Source organism: Condylura cristata, unplaced genomic scaffold (assembly GCF_000260355.1).
Source record: "Condylura cristata isolate star-nosed mole 26May11 unplaced genomic scaffold, ConCri1.0 scaffold00022, whole genome shotgun sequence".
NCBI lineage: Eukaryota > Metazoa > Chordata > Mammalia > Eulipotyphla > Talpidae > Condylura > Condylura cristata.
Genome location: NW_004567123.1, coordinates 27881827 through 27904633, shown reverse-complemented (window position 1 = coordinate 27904633; position 22807 = coordinate 27881827). Strand labels below are relative to the sequence as shown.

Here is a 22807-nt window from a genome sequence, read left to right as displayed (position 1 = left end):
TCAAGAGTACACAAAATGGAGGGTATTTATAGACAGAAAGGGGGTGGGGCTAGGTTATTAGCAAAAGAAAAGATTATTGCTGGTAAAGCCACCTTCTCTCAGGGGCTAGCAAGCCCTAGCTCAATGGTGTTGATTAGGAAGCTTGAACATGGCTGTATTAGGATCACACTTTTGGGAGAGGTTGATACTGTCCTAGGTATAAACCTGAGTGGGGGTATGGCATGAAAAACTCCATTTTGGGTCTATTTTTTGTATTTTTAATATATCAGTAACATGGATCACTATAGCAGAAACTGAGAGACCCAGGTAGCTGTCGATGTAACTTTGGTTCAAACAGACCTTCCAGGTCTGCCTACAGCAATTATCTCCCAAGAAGTCCCTCCTTGCTTTTACTCTTACCTCCAACCTGGCCCCAGTCTATTCACCCAACATCCAAAAACAGTGCTTCAAAAATTTGCACTAGAGTCCTTCTGCTCAGAACCTTTCAAAGCCTTCCCACTTAGAATGAAACCTAGTCATCACCAGTGGGGGTTCTTGGGTCCCTTTGACAATGAATTCAGCAAAGTCATCTTAACCGCTACATGGCAGGTTTGAGAAAAAGAGACTCAGACACTAGCAGTTAAAGGCTGTGTGTTCAAAAACGACAGGGTGCCTTTTATATAGTCTTTGGAATGTCTCCCTTTGTTCTTTGGAGCTGGGTTGGTTTGTTGTAAGGATGTACTATTTCTGCACTCCCCAACCTCTGGTTCCTGGTCAAATGAAATTTGCATAGCAGGTTTTGAGGACTATGTGAGTCATCCCTCTCCCTGCTCCTGCCTCTTCCAGGAGGCTGGCAGGCTAGGCAGCTGGCAGCAGGCAGCAATCCATTCATCAAGGTGTCGGGCTTTCCCTGCAGGGTGCTCTCTGAAGCAATCAGCAGGTTTGTCTCTGATGCCACCATCAGCCCCAGAGGGACACAAAAAGTTTTATTAGGGATGTGGCATGATCAGTGTATCAAGTTCCCAGCACTGTGTTTGGAGCCAGTTAATGGTTAGTCATGGGGAAGGGGCATAAGGGGTGCAAGTCAGTGATTTCAGTTATTCCAAAACAGAATATAATTCAGTGGTCAGAGTTTCTTATTCCTCATTATTTTTTAGTCTGGGTGAGGGTTTCTATTGCCAAATGGAAGGACTCCTACTACCATCACCATGATCAGCTAGCATCAAGGACTGATCTCTGGATCCCTATCAACTTCATCCTTTGTTTTCTCTCGTCCAGTCTCCAGTTTGTATGTGTGTGTGTGTGTGTGTTTAATTTATTTATTATGCATACAGAACTGGGGTACAGGCCAGAGGTGCAGGGGCAATGAGAGGAGTCACCAGAGACAGCGTGTGGAGCAGAGCAGGTAGATTGATGAGGTACACTGTGGAGAGGAGCAGCAGGTGAGACAGGAGAGGTCTGCTGCGCCATGTGGGTCAGTGCTGGGGATCGAACTCAGTGCTGAAGCTGCTATGGCTTGTTTGTAGTGCTGCGCTTTAAGCTGTTGCACCACCAGGGAGGGCCCAGCCTTATGGTTTTGAAGTCATGCATGCTTCTGTCTTCAGGCGCTTCTTCTTGCTGTCCCAATGAGGGACCATTCTTCCTCCAGAGAGTCCTATCTGCTACCTAAGGACTTAGAAAGTCCTTTCTCTGCTCAAGCATCAGTTCTTCAAGAAGACCTGCCCTCAGTTTAAAATAGCCAACCCCACCAACTCTGTATTTGCTCCTGCTTTTTTTTCTTCTTTCTTTTAATCCATCATCAGCGCTTTTGTCAATATCTGATATTGTACATTTATTGCTTGTCTCTTGTCCTACAGTTGAAACTCTTTTAAGGGCAGACATTTTGTTTTGTTCCCTGCTGTTTTATCATCTCTGGGAACAGAGCCTGGGACATAGTAAGAACTTGGTAAATATTGAATGAATGAATAAGTAAGTGAAAAAAGCAATGTGCAACACCATGTGGTTGGAATGCTACCATGTGTGGGAAAGGGGTGATAGATAATATGTACAATGCAGACATATGCTTATACGAACTCTGGAAGGAGATCTGGGACCTGCTGCAGGATGGGAGAGGGGTGGTAAGATAATCACATTTTCATTGTAGTTCTTTTATGCAACATAAAAAAAATAAGTCTCATCCAGGGGCCTCCCTGGTGACACAGTGGGTTAAAGTGCAACACTATGAAGCTATCAGCGGCCACTGCAGCAGGAGTTCGATCCTCGACCAGGTAAGTGACCCACATGGCACAGCAGACCTCTCATGTCTCGCCTGCTGCAGTGTATGTCAGTACATCTACCTATTCTGCTCCCCACTCTGTCTCTGGTGAATCCTCTCATCCCCTGCAACTCTGGCCTGTACCTCAGTCCTTATATACATAAATAAATCTTAAAAAAAAAAAAAAAAAGAAAAGTAGAACCAAGCAGAATTAAATACTAAGTACTTATGATGCAGTTATAAATGACTGGTCTCTCAGATAAGCATTAACAAGTCAGTCTTCCTCCTATCTCTAGCGATTTCCCCCCTTGTTTGATAGGTTTGTCTTCTTGCTTTCCAAGAAAAAGGGAGTTAAATAGCAGTTGTTGAAAAAGCAGCTGGCGCCATCCTGCAGCTCCTGCTCACCTCTCCCCCTCCCTTTGCCAACATTGCCCATCTCCCTCTTTGTCCCCTTTTGTATAAATAACCCTGCACTCTGCCAAAGAGCAGGGCAATGGTCTTTCAGACACAAGTTTGCTGCCCTCCTCAGTTTGTCAACAAATTAACTTACTTTCCTTCTCCTCAAACTGTTCCCTTTTATTGGCTGAGGGAAACTGAGGCCACATTCATTATCAGACTTAATAATACCTTTTGCAGTTTCAGCCTCACCCAAAAGTGTGACTCTAAACCAGAATTCAGTCTGAACTTCCCTCACCAGCACTAGTGAGGTCATCTGACAAGATACACCCCTGAGGCTTTACCTGAAACAATCTTTTCCTTTGCTAATAACTTAGTCCCATCCTCTTTCTGTCTATAACTACACTTCATTTTGTGTAAATTCCTGAAGGGTTTCCATGGGATGCTGCCTAATGCATGAATCTTTTTATAAATTCAGTTAGATCTCTAACTTGTAAATTTTGCTTTTTAAGAGAATATATTTCAAAGATTCCAATTTGAAACAGGATTTTCTCACTCTGCCTTTCATAATTACTTAATGTCCTGCTCATTCACCCTTAGATTCTTTCATTTACCCCAAATGGTATTATATATCCCACGTTTTAGGAAATAATGCCCATCTTCTCCTGACAAGCTTGGACTCATCCTTAAGTTCTCAAATTAAAACCATAGTCTTGGGTCCTCCCGGGTGGTGCAGCGGGTTAAAGCACAGCACTGAGAATCTAAAGCCACTTCCGCATGAGTTCGATTCCCGCCTGCCCTGGAGGAGATCCACATGGCGTGGCAGACCTCTCCTGACCCGCCCGCTGCTCCCCTCAGCAGTGTACTTCATCGATCTGCCTGTTCTGCTCCCCATTCTGTCTCTGGTGAATCCTCTCGCTGCCCCTGCCTCTGGCCTGTACCCCAGTTCTGTATGCATAAATAAATAAATCTTTAAAAAAAAAAACAAACCATAGTCTTCATCTTTCTCCTTCACCCTTAAGTTCTCAAATTAAAAATTAAATATAGTCTTACAGGACTTGCCCCTCACATACAGCTAAGTGACTTTCCCAAACATAGTAGACATTAAATAAACATTTATTGAAATATTCCCTCACACTATTTCGTCATAGAATTAACTCAACACAACATGTCACGGTGCTTTTATGCTCATTGTCAGTCTCTTTTAGGCCACAAGTTATTGTGTGCTTCTGTAGCCTACATCTTGACACATAATGGGCTCCAAGTGAGACCAGCCAGGCCAGGGGTAAAGCCTTACAGCGGGAGCAGCCCCAGTCCGGTTTAGCCCCGCCCCCTCACGCCCACACCGGTTTAGCCCCGCCTTACCCCTCGACAGCCCTGGACTTAGCCCCGCCTCCCCTCGAGCCCGAGCCATCCTAGCCCCGCCTCCCACCTCGGCCTCAAGCTGGTTTGGCCCCACCCGGTTAAGTTCCCTCAACCAATGACAGGTGTCGTTTTGGCTGCGGCGCCGGGAGCTGGGCGGGGCCACGCGGTGACGCACTCGGCGCGTTTCTGGCCTGAGAAACCGTCGCGTTTCTGGGGAGACACCTCAACAGCCAGTTACCACCGCGCCCGAAGCCTGCCGACCGGCCGCCTCCATTACCACCGCCACCATGGGGGCTGTGCTGGGCGTCTGCTCCCTTGCCAGCTGGGTGAGTTTGGGGTCTGGTGTGTCAGCCGAACCGGCGGCTTGGGAGAGAGCCACGGGGAACCCCAAGTCCAGACACGAACGGCCCTTGAACTCGGAGGATCGCGGCTGCGGAGGACATCCCGGAGCTGCAGGGCGTAGTCGGCTGCCGAGGCCAGAGCCGCGGGCCCCCGGGTCGGGACCCAGCAGCTCCCCTTTCTTGTTCGTGGGGGGACGCTGGAGGCCTGACCGCCATTGTTTACAATTTCCTTCGCCCCGCCCCCGCGAGCCTTCCGGCCCGGGTTCCCCTGGAGCTGGCAGGGGAGCTGGAAATGGGAGTTGCCGGGCCAGGGCCTCTCTGGCTCCTCCAAGCTACCTTCTTAAGGTGGCGCCCTTAGGTTTAGGGGGGCTTGAATAATATTTGCATCCCTTAGCATGGAATCTGTCAGAGCTACAGTGTGTAACAGAGCTGGGATCTTAATCGAGGCCTGTGTGCAGTTCTGGCTCAAGGGGAAGGAGGCCTTGTGGAGAATTCAGAATTGGAGGCGATGGCCGCAAGGTTTTGGGACCCGGTACAAGTCATGTGTCTCTGACTGCCCATAAGCTCTCTCCAGCATTCCTAGCCACGAGTGCGCTTAGGAGGATAAAATAAGTAAATGGGTTGAATCATTTTGTAGATTGTAAACGTCTTTTAAAAAGGACATTTTAGGGTATGTGAAGGAAACTGTATGCTGAGTTCTCCAGTATAGCCGCTTTAGAGGAGCTTAAGTCCTTGAGCTCATTCTTTTGTTTCCTAAGTCCCAGTCCTGAGGTGACCAAGGACTCAATTTCAGTTCAGTCCACTATCGTTTTCTGGGAACGGAGAATATTTTCCATCCTTTTGATTGTTGATCTTAAATGGAAAGGGCACTTGGTTATAGTTTCCTTGAGAGCACTAGCTTTCCATTTTTTTAGTTGGACCTGAGGTGAGAACTTTTGTATAGTAGATTTAACCCTCATTTAGATGCCATGAAATGATTCTTACTGTTATTATCTGCGATATTAAGTGTTTCTTTTCACATTTAAAAAGGTCCTGATCAACTGATATTTACAGTCCACTACTGAGATAAGCTATTTGCAAAATAGGTTTAGAAGTGAATTGATAATAATGAACAAAGGTAATTTTCTTACCCTGATAACCTGAAACACATTTTGACTTTGCTGTAACTGACTTGAATTGATGCCATCAAAGCACTTACACATATCTATTGCTTTTATACTTTATTAATACTTGTTGTTAAGGAGTTTGGAATGGAATGAAGGAATGGAGGAATAATAGACCTGAAGGCAAAAGAGTAGGTATCATTTGTATGGTCTAAGTAGGCTTGTCTCTTAAGTGATATGAGAACCAGTACAGAAAAAGGGAATGATGTGATCTGACTTCTGTTTTAACAGGGTTGCTGGAGTATAGATGATGGGAATAAAAGGATAAAGCAGCATAGAAGAAAAAAATATTCCTTTCTACCTTTGGGATTACTAGTTGGGGGTTTGTGAACTGAAAAGGATGAAAGACATGCCAACAAGAGAAAAGAGAACTTAGGTATGTGTGCTGTGCCACACACAGATATTTGGGGGTCCAGTAGGTGAGGGTATTGTAGAGTTTAATATGGAGGAGAGACTTCTACAGAAAGAACAAAAAGGTTTCTTTAGGAAAAACTAACGGGCTTTAAGAATAAACAGGAAACAACGCTGTTTATCTAAGTACAGATGTCTTCTTTTTGTTGACTTCATCTCATGAAATTCCCGAGGGGAAAATTTATGACCTCTACCATCCCAGAAGTTGCTGCATTTAATCAGATGAGGAAAGCTCCAAGAAAGCTTTTTCTTCCATTTGTTGACTCGCAGATGTTTTCCTCTTGATCATCTTTATGCCAACTCTGGGCTTTTACTGGGTTGCTATAGTAGTGAGATAGGACCTAGGGCATTTAGTCTGGATGAGATGATAGTAGTGACCTGGACTATGGAGATAACTAAGGATGCTGTGAAAGAGGTAAGATTCTGGATATACAGGGAAGTGACAGAGTATCAGGACCTGTGCAAGAAGTATCACCTTGGGTGGTCCCCCCTTGAGGTACTGTGCTCGGTGCTAGTGACAGTTATTTGTAAATAGGTGAATTAATTTGCCAGCATTAATTTGCCAGGTGACTAGGTGACTGAAAATGTGCTAATAGTGCCAGCAGCAGGAAACTGAGGCTGAAGCCATGTCAGCAGGGTTGGTTCATTCCCCTACCCTCACTCCTGGTGCTGCCAGCAATCGGGAGTATCTCTTGGTTTGTACATCTCTACCTTCCTCTTCACGTGGTAATCTCCAGTGTTGTACATCTGTCTGGTGTCTCCTTTTTGTGACACTAGTCACGTTGAATCAGGTGCCCAATCTCCTGTAGTATAGCATGGCTTCTAACAAAACAGCAGTATTTCTAAATAAGGTCCCATTCTGAGGTGCTGGGAGTTAGGACTCCAAGGTATGACTGTGGGAGGGAAACACAGTTCAGCCATGACAGACAGTAGGCAGTTATGAGATTATTTAACTGAAAAGGACAAATAGGTAAAGGGGGTCAGAGTATAGAGTGCAGACAGTATAAGCCTGAGGTAAGTAATAATATTTTTGACTGTAAAATGTCTGTATTTGTATCTGTGGCAGATACTTCTGTTATGGTCTTTGGGCCAAATTGTAGTTAAGAAGTAGAGGCAGAGGCTGGGTGGTCAAATTTCCGTGGCTGGTGCTATTAAAATTGTAAAGGCTTCTATGATATACTGAGCCCTATCTGACACTCTAAGTATGATATATTCCTGATACTAGTTCAGTTCTTCACCCAGCAATGCTGCTTTGGGTAGATGGTGTTATGCCCATTTTACAGATCAGAAATCCGGTCTTAGAAGTTTAGCAACTTGCTCCAAATTAAATAAAGCCATGGTAAACGTCAAACAAGATGTCATTTTTTACAAGTAAACATTATTACTGAGCACCTAGAATAAGACTAAAGTCCTCATTGTTTGTATCTGCTGAGTGATTCTGAATTAGTCTTTCCTTATAATGTGACTTGATCATGTACCCTGTCAAAGCAATTCAAGAGATTCCCGAATACGTATGTATAGGTGTGACTCAGATTATATCCTCTCATGCCTGGAATGTTCATTAGTATATTTTAGCTCATCAGAGATCTAGGTTACTCTTTAAAAATTAAAAAAAAAATTTTTAAAGTAACAGTCATATAACTTAAAATTAGCCAGTGCAAAGTGTGCAGTTTGGTGGCCCTAGTGCAGTCCCCGTGTTACGCTGGGTCCTGTCTGCCTCACTCCAGAACGTTCTCATCGTTCCCTGAGGGAACCTGAGACCCACTGAGCCTCACACCACTCTCTCCCTGTTCTTTCCAGCCTCTGAAAGCCTCTAATGTGCTTTCTCTCTTTGGGTTAATGTCTTTTCTGGATAGTTCATTTAACGAAGTCATACAATGTGTTGCTCTTTTGTGCCTGAAGCTTTGAGAAAAGTTCACCCATGTTGTACTGTGTATCAATGCTTCCTTCATTTTGGGTCCGCAGAACATCATGTAGCTCTTCCTCAACTGATGGACCTTTGAGTTGTTTCTGCCATTTGGCAGTGGTCAATAGGCTGCTTTGAACGTTCATATTTGCAGGCTTCCTTTGGACAGGGTGCTGCTGCCCCTGTGGGCTGTCGGTAATTCTCCATTTAAGTTTTTGAGGACTCTGCAGTTTACTCTTGAGTGAAGCTAAATGGCTCCTGCTAGTTATTTGTAAGGGTCATGTAATGTTGCTTTATGCTGTAATATCAGACTTGACTATTAGGATTCTTGGTAAACAGGAAGTGGCGTTAAGCTTGTATTTTTCTCAATGTTAAGATGTATCACTCTTAATGCTTTTCTCTGTGAATATAGCTAACATCTGTTAGACTTTTCCCTATGTTTTAGGCATTGTTTTGAGTGCTCATTTAATAAAACAATGTCTGAGGGAGGAGGAGTTTATTATGGAGCCTCTTTTTTTAAGATGGAGAAATAGGCTGAGATTATGTAACCTGCTCAACTAAAGCGGCAGAAGCAATACTGACTCCAGAGCCCATGCTTGTAACCATTTGCTCCTCAGCCCTGATTCTCTCCATTGGTTGTCAATGTCTGGCTTGCCTTGTCTTCTCTTCTGCAACACTGTAGTCATGAAGGCATCCCCAGAAGGTGCCAAATGGCCTTGGTGTGCTTGTTACAGGTTCCATGCCTTTGCAGTGGTGCGTCATGTTTGCTGTGCAGTTGCTGTCCCAACTGTAAGAATTCCACACTGACCCGCCTCATCTACGCTCTTATTCTTATCCTGGGCACTGCTCTGTCCTTTATCATGCAAGTTGATGGTGTAGAAACTCAGCTGAAAAAGGTAAGTAGAAGTCACAGTACTTTTAATGTACTGGCTATTTTTACTTATATTTTGCAAGATTTTAGTTGTAGTTGATGGTATTTATCTTTCCTGTGATGGTACTTAATTAAGCTTATTGTAACTGTTGGGCTTTTGGATTACTTTTGGGTATAGTCAATACATAGAATATGAAGGAATTATTCCTTTTCCCGAAATAAAGACAGTCAAAATGATTATCTTTAGATACTAGTCCAATAGCTGATACCAGAGAAATGAGTATTGCATATCAAAACAGGTGTCAAGAATGGTCCTAAAACCTTTTCTTTCGTTGTGTATTTAAAAAGGAAAACATTTAAACTAGACTAACCCTTTAGCTTTAGAAGGTGTGAGATGTAGCATAAAAATTCACAGAAAAGTGGGAAAGATAACTTCATTCACAGAAAAGAGCAGCAAGAGAGCACTTCACTTTTATCTTTAAATGCATATTCTGTTTGATGAAAAAATTATTAGTGAGTTGGGAGGTGGAGAAAATCCCGTAGACCAGTAAACCAGTCTTGCAGTTGTTCAAGTAGTCAGTTTTATACATCTAGATGTTCCTGTGGTGGAATAAAACCTGTTTTGAATGTGGATATTCCCATAGTATTGAAATTACTTTTCCAGATTCCTGGATTCTGTGAAGGGGGATTTAAAGTCAAGGCGACTGATATAAAGGTGAATAAAGATTGCGATGTCCTGGTCGGTTACAAGGCTGTGTATCGGATCTACTTTGCCTTGGCCATCTATTTCTTTGCCTTCTCTCTGCTCATGTTGAAAGTAAAATCCAGCAAAGATCCCAGAGCAGCAATACACAATGGGTATGTTAAGATTTATGTATTTGTCTTGTTAGATTGTGGGCCCTCCCCTTCAGCAATCAGGTTGCTATTCTGATGGGAGCAGTGGGGTGTGAATCAGTGACCCAGATGTACTTGTGACCGTTACCCCTCTGAAGTTGGCTCAGCAGCAGTTCCAATGGAACCCCAAGGTTGGGATGAGTGTCTTGTCTTCCCACTGCTGACCACCAGCTCCCTCGTTACCTTCATTTCTTATCGACACTGGAAGGCTAGAGAGAATTTCATCAGCTTTCTGTGTATCATAACCCCCTTTTACAGATTCAGTAACTGAATTTCATAGAGGTTAAATAAATTGCCTGAGTGCGCTCAGCCCGTGAGAGTTGTGGCTAGGTTTGAAACTGACATCTGTCATTGGTAAGCCTGATTCTTTTCGCTCTGCCATGCAAGCACTTTTTAAAGATTATGGACTGAAACCATATTTGGCTGTGGCTTTCCCTTTGGTACACTCTGTGAATATAGGCCAGCCACTTCTGTCCTATGTGGTTACTCCCCCTCCCCACATCTAATAGTTAATTGCTTTATACTTAGCTATATTGCTAGTTTAGAAATTTAAGTTGTAGCGTTTTAGAAAAATTCCTCTTTAATGCTAAAAGGAGGACTCAGCAGTATTTCGCTCATTATGACTGAATTATTCTCTGTTATTTATTGTTTATCCTTAAATTATATGAAATATTAAATTAAATAGTTTTGTATCAAACGAATAATCCCAAACAATCATGTTGGAAACATTACTAGTACTTTGTTTTTGCATTTCAGAAGTAATCTTTCTCAGTATAAGGACAAAAATTAGCATTTCATAAATGTACTTTTGTATTTCAATAGATTTTGGTTCTTCAAAATTGCTGCCATTGTTGGTATCATGGTTGGATCTTTCTATATCCCTGGGGGCCATTTCACCACAGGTATGGCTCAGTATTGAGGGGGGCTAATTATAATATATACAGACTCTACAGACATTTGAGTTTGTACATTTTCATTTCTGATTTTGCATAAGTGGCAACTAAATGAAGTGGTATCGAGTTAATGACTTGGTAATGTTTGCTAATATTTTAATAGTTTTACATTTCACTTTGCAGTACTAAGTTAATTGGAAAGTTTGGAACTTGTGTGTTCTGTTCTCGTCTTAACCTGCTTCCTTAACATGCCACTGGTGACATCTGTAGATTTCCATTGGGGTTTTTTTTTTTTTTTTCTCCCTGTAAAGGAAAAGGTTATGGTACCATTAGGAATATCAGATCCTAGGCTCCCCTTGGCATAAACTGGAGCAAGTTTTAAAAGGTCCGAAGCCCAACAGAACTCCTCAGAGAATGCCGATAAGTTTAGAATTAGAATAATCTTGCTGTACTGCTGGAGACAGACTGTCTTCACCACCTCTCTGTTGCTTTAATTGAAATGTTTTTAGAATGTTGGACAATAGTAGCATTCTGAAATATTACTTGTATGGTAAAGAATAATTTTGTTCTTTTGATTTGTAGCCTGGTTTATTATCGGTATGGCAGGGGCCGCCATCTTCATCCTCATTCAGCTGGTGCTGTTGGTAGACTTAGCTCACTCTTGGAATGAATCATGGGTAAATCGAATGGAAGAAGGAAATCCAAGGTGCTGGTATGTTGGTAGGTATCTAAATTCACTTATGAGAGCCATACTACTATATATAAACAGGGAATATAATCAGATCTCCATTGCTTTGAAAGTACGAGTTTTCGGTGTAGAGTTGACTTTTCAAGACTGTAATAATCCAGTTGAGTTAGTTCTGAAGTATATGCATTACTGAGCTAGGCAGATACAGGTGACATAAATCACTGGATTCCCCCCAGTTCATTTATTTTTAGATTTGTGATATAACTATATATGTTTTGATAAAGGAAAATAGTTGTATTTCCGGATGTGGTTCTGGTTTTGATTACCTTGTTTCTATGGACAGGAGACTCATTTGGGTTCTTCATGTGTGTATATGCCCACATACTTCAGGCAGATTGGGAAGAAAAGACCTCACTGCTTTCTTCAGAGTGTGACTCCAAGCCCCTTGTAAAAGGTTTCCTGTAGGAAAGATTACTTGACATTTCCGTTTTGGAAGTAGAATTTACAGTCCAAAAATGGGGCGGAGGTACAGGAGGACCCTGTATTTATTAGAGGCAATGACCTGGGCAGACCTCATTTTTAAACATAGTAGTTGTTGAGATTCCTTGTCCCTGTTACCCCCCATTACAGAAGTAATAGGTGCTGTGTGTCAAGAACTTGAAAAACCAGAAATTACAAGCACATTCTCCCATAATCCAACCCTAATTATTACTATTAATATTAGTCTGTATTCGTGCAGTTGTATATATGTATACATCTATGTATTTTTATATAGAAAAGCAAATTGTTGAAAAATATTTGTAATATGTTTGTGTTTTATAAATGTGTTATACAAGTAGTTTACATTTTAATTTTTTTAAACTTACAAATTGTGAACAATGTCTGGTTATGCTTAATAATTTATCTTTGAGTCTATTTCTGATTATTTCCTTAGAATAAATAGAAGAGTCAAAGGGGATGAATATTTTAATTCACTTCAAATTGTCTAGATTTTTTTTTAGCTTATTTAGCTTAAATGGTCTAAGTTATTCAAAAAACTAAAGTTAAATGTACACCCTAAACACTTTAGTGATAGATGTATAAGAAATAAAACAAATAGATCTCCACCCTCCTGCAGCTCATTTTCCAGGTGTAACCGTTATTGAGCCTTTATATACGTAAGCACATACCTGTTTTTGTATTTAAACGTAAACAGATTCATACTATATATTGCTTTTTGACTTGTTCTTTTGACTGTATGACGATGTCTTTCCATACCAGTTATGTGTACATGATGCCCTACTTTGTACAGCCCCGAGGTGTTCTGTATCAGGGTATGCTGTAATGAATTAACCTTTGCCCTGTTTTTGGCCACTTAAACTGTTTAAATTTATTTTGTGCTTTACTGATTTACTTCTATGATTCATTTTGGATCACTCAGCTCTAGAATAATTTAATACTGAGTTGCAGATTGACCATTCTTTCGGAGTACTAAAACTAGAGAAATTATGTATATGCAGATGGAAAAAAATAGGAATTATAGAGTAACATAGTAGACATTGTTTACTTGTAAACATGCAAAATAATTGAGATTAAGATAAATAGAAATGAATTTTCTCAAAAAAGCCACTGCTTTGAATTAAACACAAGTTAATTGAGTTCAACATAACTACAATTAGTTGAGTAATTGTGTGTGCTATTTCATGTTTTCTACTTTTCAGAGTTATGCAATTAATTGTTGATTGTTCTTATGAAAAGATATTTGAAAATAGCAAATGAGGCACTTTCCCACAATCCCGTGGCCTTATTGTTTGTGGCAGGAAATAGGTTTATGTAGCCAGCAGCTGTAGAGGAAAAGCTTTCATCAGAAAGAGGCTGGTAATGTTTTCTATTCATACCAACATACTTGCTGTGAACTGGGCCACTTGAGAGCCCAGGAATCTCCTAGTTCCTAAGAAAAGCTTATAATGTACAATAGTTAGCACATAACTAAGAGTTTACAGTAGCTAGGTTGGCCAAATACCTGGTTTTCCAAACCATGACAAGCCAGAGCTAACGCTTGAGCTAGAGCAAATACCAAAGCTAGCGAGAATTCAGTAGCGTGGTGAAGTTTGGAATTTAACACCTACCCAGCTGTAGTGGAAACATCACTCTTAGGACTTTCGTAACTTCACTGTAGATTATTGACCCCCATCAACGTCAAATAATACCTGGAAATGATATATTACATGGAAATAATTTATGGAGTAGACGTTTGCTATAATTATGGATGTTCATATTGATTTCCTTTTTTCTAGGTTTACTGTCTATCACAAGCTTGTTTTATATCCTGTCAATCATCTTGGCGGTGCTGCTCTACACGTTCTTCACCAGATCAGATGGCTGCACAGAAAACAAGTTCTTCATCAGCATTAACCTGATCCTTTGCGTTGTGGTTTCTGTTATATCAGTCCATCCCAAAATTCAGGTATCGTTTTTTGTTGCTGCTTGTGAAAAACTTTCAGTTAATATTTAGTTTGAAACTTAGGTAATCTTTTATATGAATTTATGTCCAAGTTTACCTACTTAATTTTTTTCCATGTTATGGTAAAGTTTTCCATTTTTATAACGTCATAACTATAAAATGTGTCATTGGGGTCCTCTATCATCATTAAATGAACTTTTTTTCCTCTTTAAAAAACTAACTTGAAAATTTATAGTTCTTACAACATTGTTTACATTGTGAGTCTTAGAAATCACTGGCTAAGCTATTTTCAGGAAATTAAGCTAGACAAAAATAATTGATTTTAGTATATTTAAAAATGAAACCCACACTCTGAGTTTTATCATTTAAAATACTGTATTTTTAAAAGTTCATGGAGTTTTAGATATAAATGTTGGCAAAGCTAGGCTTAAAGACTCCGTTATATCAAAGGGCTAAGAAATTAAAGCCTTTGTGTGAGAGTCAGGAATATTCAGATTATGAAGTGCCTTGAGAAGTAATAATAACATATTTCTTCTTTACTGAGTCTTTGCAAGCTAACTCAAAGGAAGGCAGCTTGTCTTCCTTTCAACTGTCAAAGTGGAGTAGACAGTTCTCAGTAACAGCTCAGTGGGCGCTAGGGACCAACACGAAACTTTAGAATCAGCCCTTTCAACTCCAGTGGCATTGTTTTCCTGTTAACTCCGTAGGAGCACCAGCCCCGTTCTGGCCTTCTCCAGTCTTCCATCATCACCCTCTACACCATGTACCTCACGTGGTCAGCCATCGCCAACGAGCCTGGTATGGAATGTCATTACCATATTTATTTGCTGAAACGAAAGCTGGAGATAACTCCTTGGTGGGAGCAAACACTAGAGCTAATAAGCACAAATGTCCAGCAAAAATTTCACTTCATTGTTCACTGTGTTTGTAGATGTTTTACCTTTTCAAGCTCTGGTCCCCATAGCTATGTATAAAATCCTTTAGCTAATCTAGGCTTTTGCTTGGACTAGATCAAACTAGTTAAGGACTGAACAGATACATTATTTTGACCTTTTGTGTTTTAATTTACTTTGTTCTGATAGGCTAAACAGAAAATAGCTAAGGAAAATCTCCTTTTGTAGTTACAGAATTATATCTCGATAGGGTGTTCTATGGACTTTTTTTTTTTTTTTTAAAGATTTATTTATTCGTAGAGAACTGCGGTACAGGCCAGAGATGCGGAGGGTGAGAGGACTCACCAGAGACAGAGCGGGGTACAGAACAGGCAGATCGACAAAGTACACTGCTGAGGGGAGCAGCGGGCGGGTCAGGAGAGGTCTGCCGCGCCATGTGGTCACCTCGGGGCAGGCGGGGATCGAACTCATGCGGAAGTGGCTTAAGCTTCTTAGTGCAGTGCTTTAACCCGCTGCGCCACCAAGGAGGGCCCTCTATGGACTCCTTTTAAAGGAGAAAGCAATCAATGCAGACGCTCCTGTGAAGCATCTCATGTTTATTGTATGCCTGTGTGAGGTTAAAACTTCTTGGGCTTAAACCCTTTGCACAACTATACAACTATAGAACCTAAGAGATTTGCCATTTGAACTTCAAAACCAGTAAAATCAAGACCGACATGAAATCTGACAGACTTTTGTTGTTATTGTTTCTGTTTCTAAACCTTAGTGCTGTTCTTAGTTACAACACAAATATGTTACTGACTGCTAACTTCAAGTTCTTTTCAGTCAGAATTCCCATGTTTCGCATTATCCTGAAAAATCCTTTCTTGGTGTAAGATATAATAGGATAATAATAAAACACTTCCCATTTTCAGATCGTTCCTGTAACCCTGGCCTGATGGCCATCATTGCACAAATCACTGCCCCAACCTTGGCTCCTGGAAATACCACAGCTGTCGCCCCTACCATTACTCCACCTTCAAGGAATGGGCCTTCTCTGGATAAAGAGAATTTTATCGGGCTGATAATCTTTGTTCTCTGTCTTTTATATTCTAGGTAAGTTAAAAAATGTACTTATGCCAAAATTCTTAAGAAGGTTAATCAGAATGAAGATGCTATTTTGCTTTCAAAAAGTAATATGAGGAATTAAAAAAACCTACTTCTCTTTAGTGAAAGTTTTTCACTTGCCTTAGTTACCTTGCTAGTGCATTTCAGTTGCCTAGTTACTTAGCCATGTACATTTCTTCAAGTTTCATAAATCCTCTTCCTCATATAATTCCTTTCATCCTAACAAAAAGATATCTTCATTTTTGTTTAGAAAGATAAGTCCTCCCTCAACCAACTAGAATGATGATTAAAACTTGGTTAGCTTACATTTTTTCAAAAGTTCTTTATTTCCCAGTTACTATGAGTCATATTTAAACTACTACAGAATTATATATGTTATAAATTTGAGTTAATCCAAGTCTCCAAGCTGTAGAACCTGTGTTAGCAAGTTATTCTCATCCTCACACTCAATTTTTATTGTTATTTTCAGTATAATAGTGTATATTGCCACAACTTGAAATTGTGAAATAACTAGTAAAAGTGGGCAGGGATATATTTATAAACATACAACTTCATTGGTTAACATTTGGGTACACATTATTTCAGGCTTTTTTTCCTTTGCTTGTATTTATTGGCTGTCAGTCTATCTGTATAAACAGAGGTAATTTTAGATATAATTATACATAGTTACATACATTTATTTATATCATTTGTTACATAATTTTAATAAATTAAGACATACTCTATAAATACTATCCTCAAATACAAATTTGTCATTGTAACTTGGACCCCTTCCACACCGTGTGTTTTTTCTTAGTGATTGCTTAATGTAAGGATTGGCAAGCTATAACTCTTGGCTGTAGTTTATCGCTGGCTGCCAGTTTTTTAAATATAATTTTATCGGAACACATACCCATTTGTTTTCATATCGTCTGTGACTATATTGTTTATTTTGCAGTATGATTTACAAACCCTAAGTTCGATGCTTTGAAGAGTATACATTTCAGTAGATGTTTAGTATATTCAGAGTTGTACAACTATCACAACAGTCAGTTTCGTATTTCATTTCCCCAGAATGAGACTCCAAATTGTTAGCCTGCACTTCCCACCCACCCACCACACTAATCTCCTTTTTGTGTCTGTAGATTTCCTTATTCAGACATATCATATAGAAGGAGCCACATAATGTCTGGTCTCTGGTGACTGGCTTCTTTCACTGAATGTGTTTTCAAGGATCATCCAAGTTGTCGCCTCAATCAGTACCTCATTCCTTTTTGTTATTAGGATACATACATACAGCTGCACAGTTTGTTCATTCATTTATCAGTTGATGGACATTTGGATTGCTTACACTATGACGCTTTCATGAGTAATGCTCCTGTGATATCTGCACATAAGATTTTTTGCGTTTGCGAACGTACGTCTTCTGCTCTGCTGGGTATATTTGCCTTGGAGTGGAATCGATGGGTTATAGAACAGTACTTCTATGTTTACCTTTTTGAGGAAGTGCTGGTGTGTTTCCAAAATGCCCGCATTACCTTACAGTCAAGTTGTCGTTTTGATTGTAACCATTCTGGAGGATGGAAAGAGGAATTTCATTGTGGTTTGGATATCACTGATATGTTGGATATTTTTTCATGTGATTATTGACTATTCATATACAGTCTTCCTTGGAGAAGTATACATTTAAATCTTTTGCCTTTTTTCACTGGGATATTTGTCTTTTGGGGGTTTTTTGTATATGGTTTGAGATAAGGGGCCATCTTTATTCTTTTGTATTCGGCTATCCAGTTTTTCTCAGCACCATTTATAGAAAAGACTGTTCTTTCCCCCATTTAGTTGTCCTGTACCCTTGTCAAAAATCTGTTGACCATAAATGTAATGATTTTTTTCTGTACTCTTTTTAAAGATTTATTTATTTATACATACAGGAACTGCGGTACAGGCCAGAGGTGCAGGGGTGAGAGGATTCACTAGAAACAAAGTGGGGAACCGATTGACCAAAATGCACTGCTGAGAGGAGCAGCAGGCGGGTCAGGAGAGGTCTCCTGCGCTCTGTGGGCCTGCTCCCTGGCTGGGGATTGAACTCGTGCTGCAGTGGCTGGGGACAGCTTCTTAGTGCTGCGCTTTAACCCGCTGTGCCATCAGGGAGGGCCCTGTATTCTTTATTTTCTTGATCTCTGTGTCTCCTCTTATGCCAGTACCATGTCTTGATTACTGTAGCTTTGTATTATATTTTGAAAGTGGGAAATAGGAGTTATACATATTGTTTCTTTATAAGAGTGTTTTGGCTATTCTAAATCCCTTGTATTTCCATGTGAATTTGGGTTCAGCTTGTCAGTTTCTGCCAAGTAACTGGGGTTTTGATAGTGCTTTGAATTTGTAAATCAACTTGGAGAGTATTATCTCAGCCTGTGAACATAGAATGTCTCCTTTAGGTCTAACTTCTTTCAGTGTTTATCGTTATTAGTGTATCAGTCTTAAGCTGCTGCTGTTCAATTTCAGTATTTTATTTTTCATGGTACTGTAAGTGAGATTGTTTTCTTAATTTAACATTTAGATACTGTTATATAGAATAGAGATAATTTTTGTATATTAATCTTCTGTCCTGCAAGATTGCTTGTTGATTCTGTGTGTGGTGTGTGCTGTGTGCGCATGCACTCCTTGCGATTTTCTTTGTACAAGGTCAGGTCATCTACAAATTGAGCTCATTTTACTTCTTTGCCAGTCCAGATGCCTTTTCTCTTCTTTTTACCTAATTACTCTTGCTTGAATTTCCAGTACAGTGCTGACTAGAAATGGTGAATGTGGAATATTCCCCTTGTTCCTGATCTTAAGGGGAAAGCTTTTAATCTTTTATGATTAGTAATAATGCTAACTAAAGAGGGCTAATCATAGATGCCATCTATCAGTTTGAAGAAGTTCCCCTTTCTGCCTAGTTTGAGTGTTTTTATCATGAGACAATATTAGATTTTGTCAACTGCTTTTTCTGTATCTATTGAGATGATCATGTGGCTATTTTCCATTATTTCTATGTGCTTTATTTGTATTCAGTCACTTACAAATTTTTAGTGCATCTTTGCTCTGTGGTAGAAATGAATAAATGACTAAGGTTCTTGTTGCCAGGGAGTTCTTTGAGTAGTCAGAAAGATGGAAATAATTAGTACACTGACAGGGAAGCATTAGCAGCTCTGGCTTACTGGTAGGGCAATGTCAGGGAGGCTTTCTAGAGGACATGACATGTAGACAGTTGAAAGATGAGTAGGTTAGCTGAGTGAAGATTGGTGGGTGGTACGTTCTAAGCGTAGAAGAGGCAGTTGTGAAGTCTTGAAGCAGACCTTGACAGCTTCGTGTGTTTAGGGAAACTCCTACATAGTTAAACCATCAAGTTGTAACTGAGGAGAGTATTGTCTGTCTTGTGATGACAGGCAGCAGTTCAGAACTGTTAAGCAGGGACTTTCAGAAGGTTTTCAGTCCTCACAGCTGGAGCCGTTTAACAATAACCTTCATGTGTGTCTGTCCATGGCAGCTTTTCAGTTTCATGGCTCCTTTCTGATGTGTTCTTTTTGGGATTTCTCTCCAGCATCCGCACTTCCAGCAATAGCCAGGTAAATAAGCTAACCCTGTCGGGAAGTGACAGCGTCATCCTCAATGAAACAGCTAGTGGTGGTGCTGGCGATGAGGAAGATGGGCACCCTCGCCGGGCGCTGGACAACGAGAAGGAGGCAGTGCAGTACAGCTACTCCTTATTCCACTTCATGCTCTGCTTGGCTTCCTTGTACATCATGATGACCCTGACCAACTGGTATAGGTAGGTGCCCCATCAGAACACAGGGAGACACTGAAGCCCTCTGCTCTGCCTGTAAAACCTCCAGTCATTGTCTTGGCCTCAGAATATCCCCTTTTCTTACCTATACTATGAAGCCATGGTCAGTGCTGACTCTTCTGAAGTACTCTGAACATTTTCTTTTCTTGGATTTAATCCTGGAATTCTTGCAGTACGTATCACAGGCAGTCTCTCATGCCCAAATTAACTTGAGAGAGGAAATCGTGACATAATGATCATGACATAAACAAAACCATCTGATCTGTCTTTGTCCACTAGTTTTCCTGTGAGATAGCCATCTAAAGTATTGTCCAAAGTAAAGATGTGGTAAGGAAAGAAAGTTTCAGGCCATTTTGGTCAAGACTTTTACCAGTTATTTAGAACAGCCAGATGTTCCTGAAGATCTTTGCCCAAGAAATAGAGTTCTCTGTTGACCAAAAGATAAAAATCATTTGAGCTGCAAAGTCCCTTGCTTATAAAAACTAAAAATAATGTTCACAAGTTCTTCTAGAACCTTGGTAGGGAGCAATCAATGTCAGCCATTTTCACTAAAGAATGTCTTGGCTTTGGCTGGGGTGCTGCTGGAGTCTAATGACAGCCTCTCTGACTGACTCCCGTTCTCTTAGCCCTGATGCACAGTTCCAGAGCATGACCAGCAAGTGGCCAGCGGTGTGGGTCAAGATCAGCTCCAGCTGGGTTTGCCTTCTCCTCTACGTCTGGACTCTGGTGGCTCCACTCGTCCTCACCAATCGAGACTTCAGCTGAGCCTCTAAGTGCCAAGGATACCTGTTCAATTCATAAACGTTTCCTTTGCCGAAAGCCCATATCCCTTCTACTTTTACTTTGACTAAAATATTAGGTGAATGCTTTGCAAATTTGACTATATACAAATTTGTGTAACAGGGCAAAATCGAATAATGCTTGATGCAGGATCTGAACTTTTCATTTATATGATTATTATGTTTATTTGAAAGACTATAGCGCAAAGGGAACATTTTTATGTTTTAAAGTGAACTACAGCTGTGCTGAAGAAAGCTCTTTATTAAGACCTGTAGGTTCCTATAACTTTGATTTTATTAAAATGTAAGAGAGAAAACCTGGATATTTGAAACCATTGTTAATATATTTCTATTGCAGTATCCTCTAAAAAAGAAAGCTTTTCTGTGGCATTTTCCCTCTATGAAAGTCTTGTGACGTAAGCACTGTGTCTAGTCCTTGAACTCTTAGGAGGGGGTAGCATTGTCGTATGGGGAGGAGGATGTGTGGGTCCTTCCTGAGGAGGGGGGCTGATCGGCCACTGCTGCTACATCTTGAGATTGATCATTTACTTTTTTACATTATAGCATTGAGGCTGCTTGATCCAAGTCTGTGCTTTACCAGAAATGTTAATTTTAGTTGCTTTATAGGTTTGGTTAAATTGAAGACACAAGAGTCACTGGGAAAACAGTGCAACTTTAGCCTTTGTAATTGTCTCGCTGTGAGTATGTAAGTGTAAAATGCATGTGAGCTTACTATATTTGCACTATAAAGGTATTTGATTAAAATAGAAAGACTTAAGCTTTTAAGACCCTTTCTTTTAACAGCTTTTATGAGTTCACAGCCTTTCTCTCTCTTTCAGACTTACACGGGCAGCTGGGTTTATCAAGCATGAAGCAGAATACATCTGTTCCTTTTAAAACTTAAGGTCTGACTAATGGGTGAAGTCTTGGAGTCACTCAAAAATTAAGCTGTCTTGTCTGGCTAAGACAGTTGGGTAGATAGAAAAGGAAACTTTCAGAAAGGCAGCACCAAGGACATTTAACAGAAGTTTGTTCTTCAGCAATGCCATAGTGAGCGTCTCATCTGTCTCCTGTACCATCAGGTCCCGGGAGACACTGAAACATGGCAGGCACTGGCTCAGAGGAGGATGAAGATGAGCTGAGAGGCGATACGGTGTGGTACATAATCAGTGCTGTGATTTAGGGATTGCAGAGAACTCAAAGGAGGGGTACTTGGGATATGGAGTTTGTCGTGCTAGACTTCTAGAAAAGTGTGACTAAGCCAGGAAGTGTTAGGGTTAGCTAAGAAATGGGGAGTGAGCCAGCACCGCTGAAGGTAGAGAACACTGTATACTGTCAAGAGTTTTAAGCAAGTGGTGGTGCTCAGCTAGCTGGAATGGAAGATGTGGTCAGGGACTATCATGGGGGCTTCATAAACCACACTAAAGAGTTTGGACCTTAGGAAGGACAACAGCAGTTAGCACATGGGGGTGTGAACAAATGTAGTGTCTGTAGCTACTGTGGTTGGTGTGCGAAGAGTGGGTTTAGGGAGATGCAACCAGGGGCAGTTCATCCAAGATTTCGAACTAGTGGCAGTGAGGTAAGGGAGAACCTGGCAGCTATTTTGTAATTAAATTGACAACTGGCTAGTTACAGGGGAGAGTTTGAATTGGCAATTGGTTAGTTATGGGGGTTCGTGAACAAAGTCAGCCTATAGCCTGGGAAGGTGGTAGCTCCCTTTAAATAGGTAAGAAACAGGAAAAAGGAACAAGTTGTGCCAGGGGAAGAGTGAAGGTGGTTCCTGAGAATGGCAAGGGCACAGGCGGACCTCAGACTGGACTCGTGTCCAGCTGAGCCATCTTCTGTCTGTAAAACTGGTCAGCTGAGAGATGCTGAGCCTCATGGCCTTGGGTAAGTGACCTCTGTGCTGGCCTGAGTCTTTTATTTGAACAATGAGCATCTGGTACTTAGGTTGTTTAAAGAGTGAGTTGCTTATGAAATGCTTAGCCCGTTGTAAGTACTCTATTTGTAACTGCTGGTCTCTGGGTGGGCTAAAATGAGATTAGGTGATATTCATAAGGTTCAAACAGAGTTTAAAGGGTAGGTTTGAGCTATCGTTGTAGAATTAAACAGGACCATCTCAGGTGGGGTGCAGGGAGGGGCAAGGAAGTGGGACTTGGGATGTGGTGTTGGAACTGCTGCCTTTTAAACCAGGGTTTATATCAGGGTGCAGAGATAAAGTTGCAAGGGACTTGGAAGCAGACAGGAAAGGTTTAACGCCTTCCTTTGCCAGTGTAAAGCCGGGCACTCTACTTTCCTGAAGTAAGGCCAGCCTTTTAAATGTCTGAAGCTTCAAAAATGTTACGATGTACCATCCCTTGAACCCCCATGTAATTCAAAGTAAGTGCTAAATACTAAATTGTATTTACAATACTAATGTAAAATAAGTGTAACAAAGGCCAATAAAGTTCTTATTTTTTCTCATGATAACTCTGATATTAATTTGGAATAACAAATTCTTAAAACTCGGGGGTAGTTGTGCTTTGCATAGTTGTACCCTAAGAAGAAGTTAAGTTGATCTGTTGGCTGGTAAATCAAGTAGTTTACTCAAGGCTCAAGTGACTTAGATGCCTGAATGCT

General features: G+C 40.8%; 1 protein-coding gene across 1 annotated transcript; it reads left to right on the top strand.

Annotated features, from left to right (window-relative positions):
- Positions 1-4191: 4191 nt before the first annotated feature.
- SERINC3 (serine incorporator 3) lies at positions 4192-21993 on the top strand. Its single transcript, XM_004687403.2, has 10 exons — positions 4192-4320; positions 8550-8711; positions 9351-9544; positions 10403-10482; positions 11056-11193; positions 13438-13607; positions 14312-14402; positions 15412-15592; positions 19167-19394; positions 20036-21993. Exons 1-10 carry the CDS (start codon positions 4282-4284, stop codon positions 20172-20174), a joined length of 1422 nt encoding a protein of 473 aa, XP_004687460.1. The 5' UTR covers positions 4192-4281; the 3' UTR covers positions 20175-21993.
- The last annotated feature ends 814 nt before the right edge of the window (positions 21994-22807 follow it).

What these genes read in the sequence shown, in the direction of transcription:
- SERINC3 (XM_004687403.2), top strand. Translation starts at nt 4,282, where the DNA reads ATGGGGGCTGTGCTGGGCGTCTGCTCCCTTGCCAGCTGG. An exon ending in TGGGGGCCATTTCACCACAG is followed by an intron (nt 10,483 to 11,055) that starts GTATGGCTCAGT and finishes TTTGATTTGTAG; the next exon opens with CCTGGTTTATTATCGGTATG. An exon ending in CAGTCCATCCCAAAATTCAG is followed by an intron (nt 13,608 to 14,311) that starts GTATCGTTTTTT and finishes TTAACTCCGTAG; the next exon opens with GAGCACCAGCCCCGTTCTGG.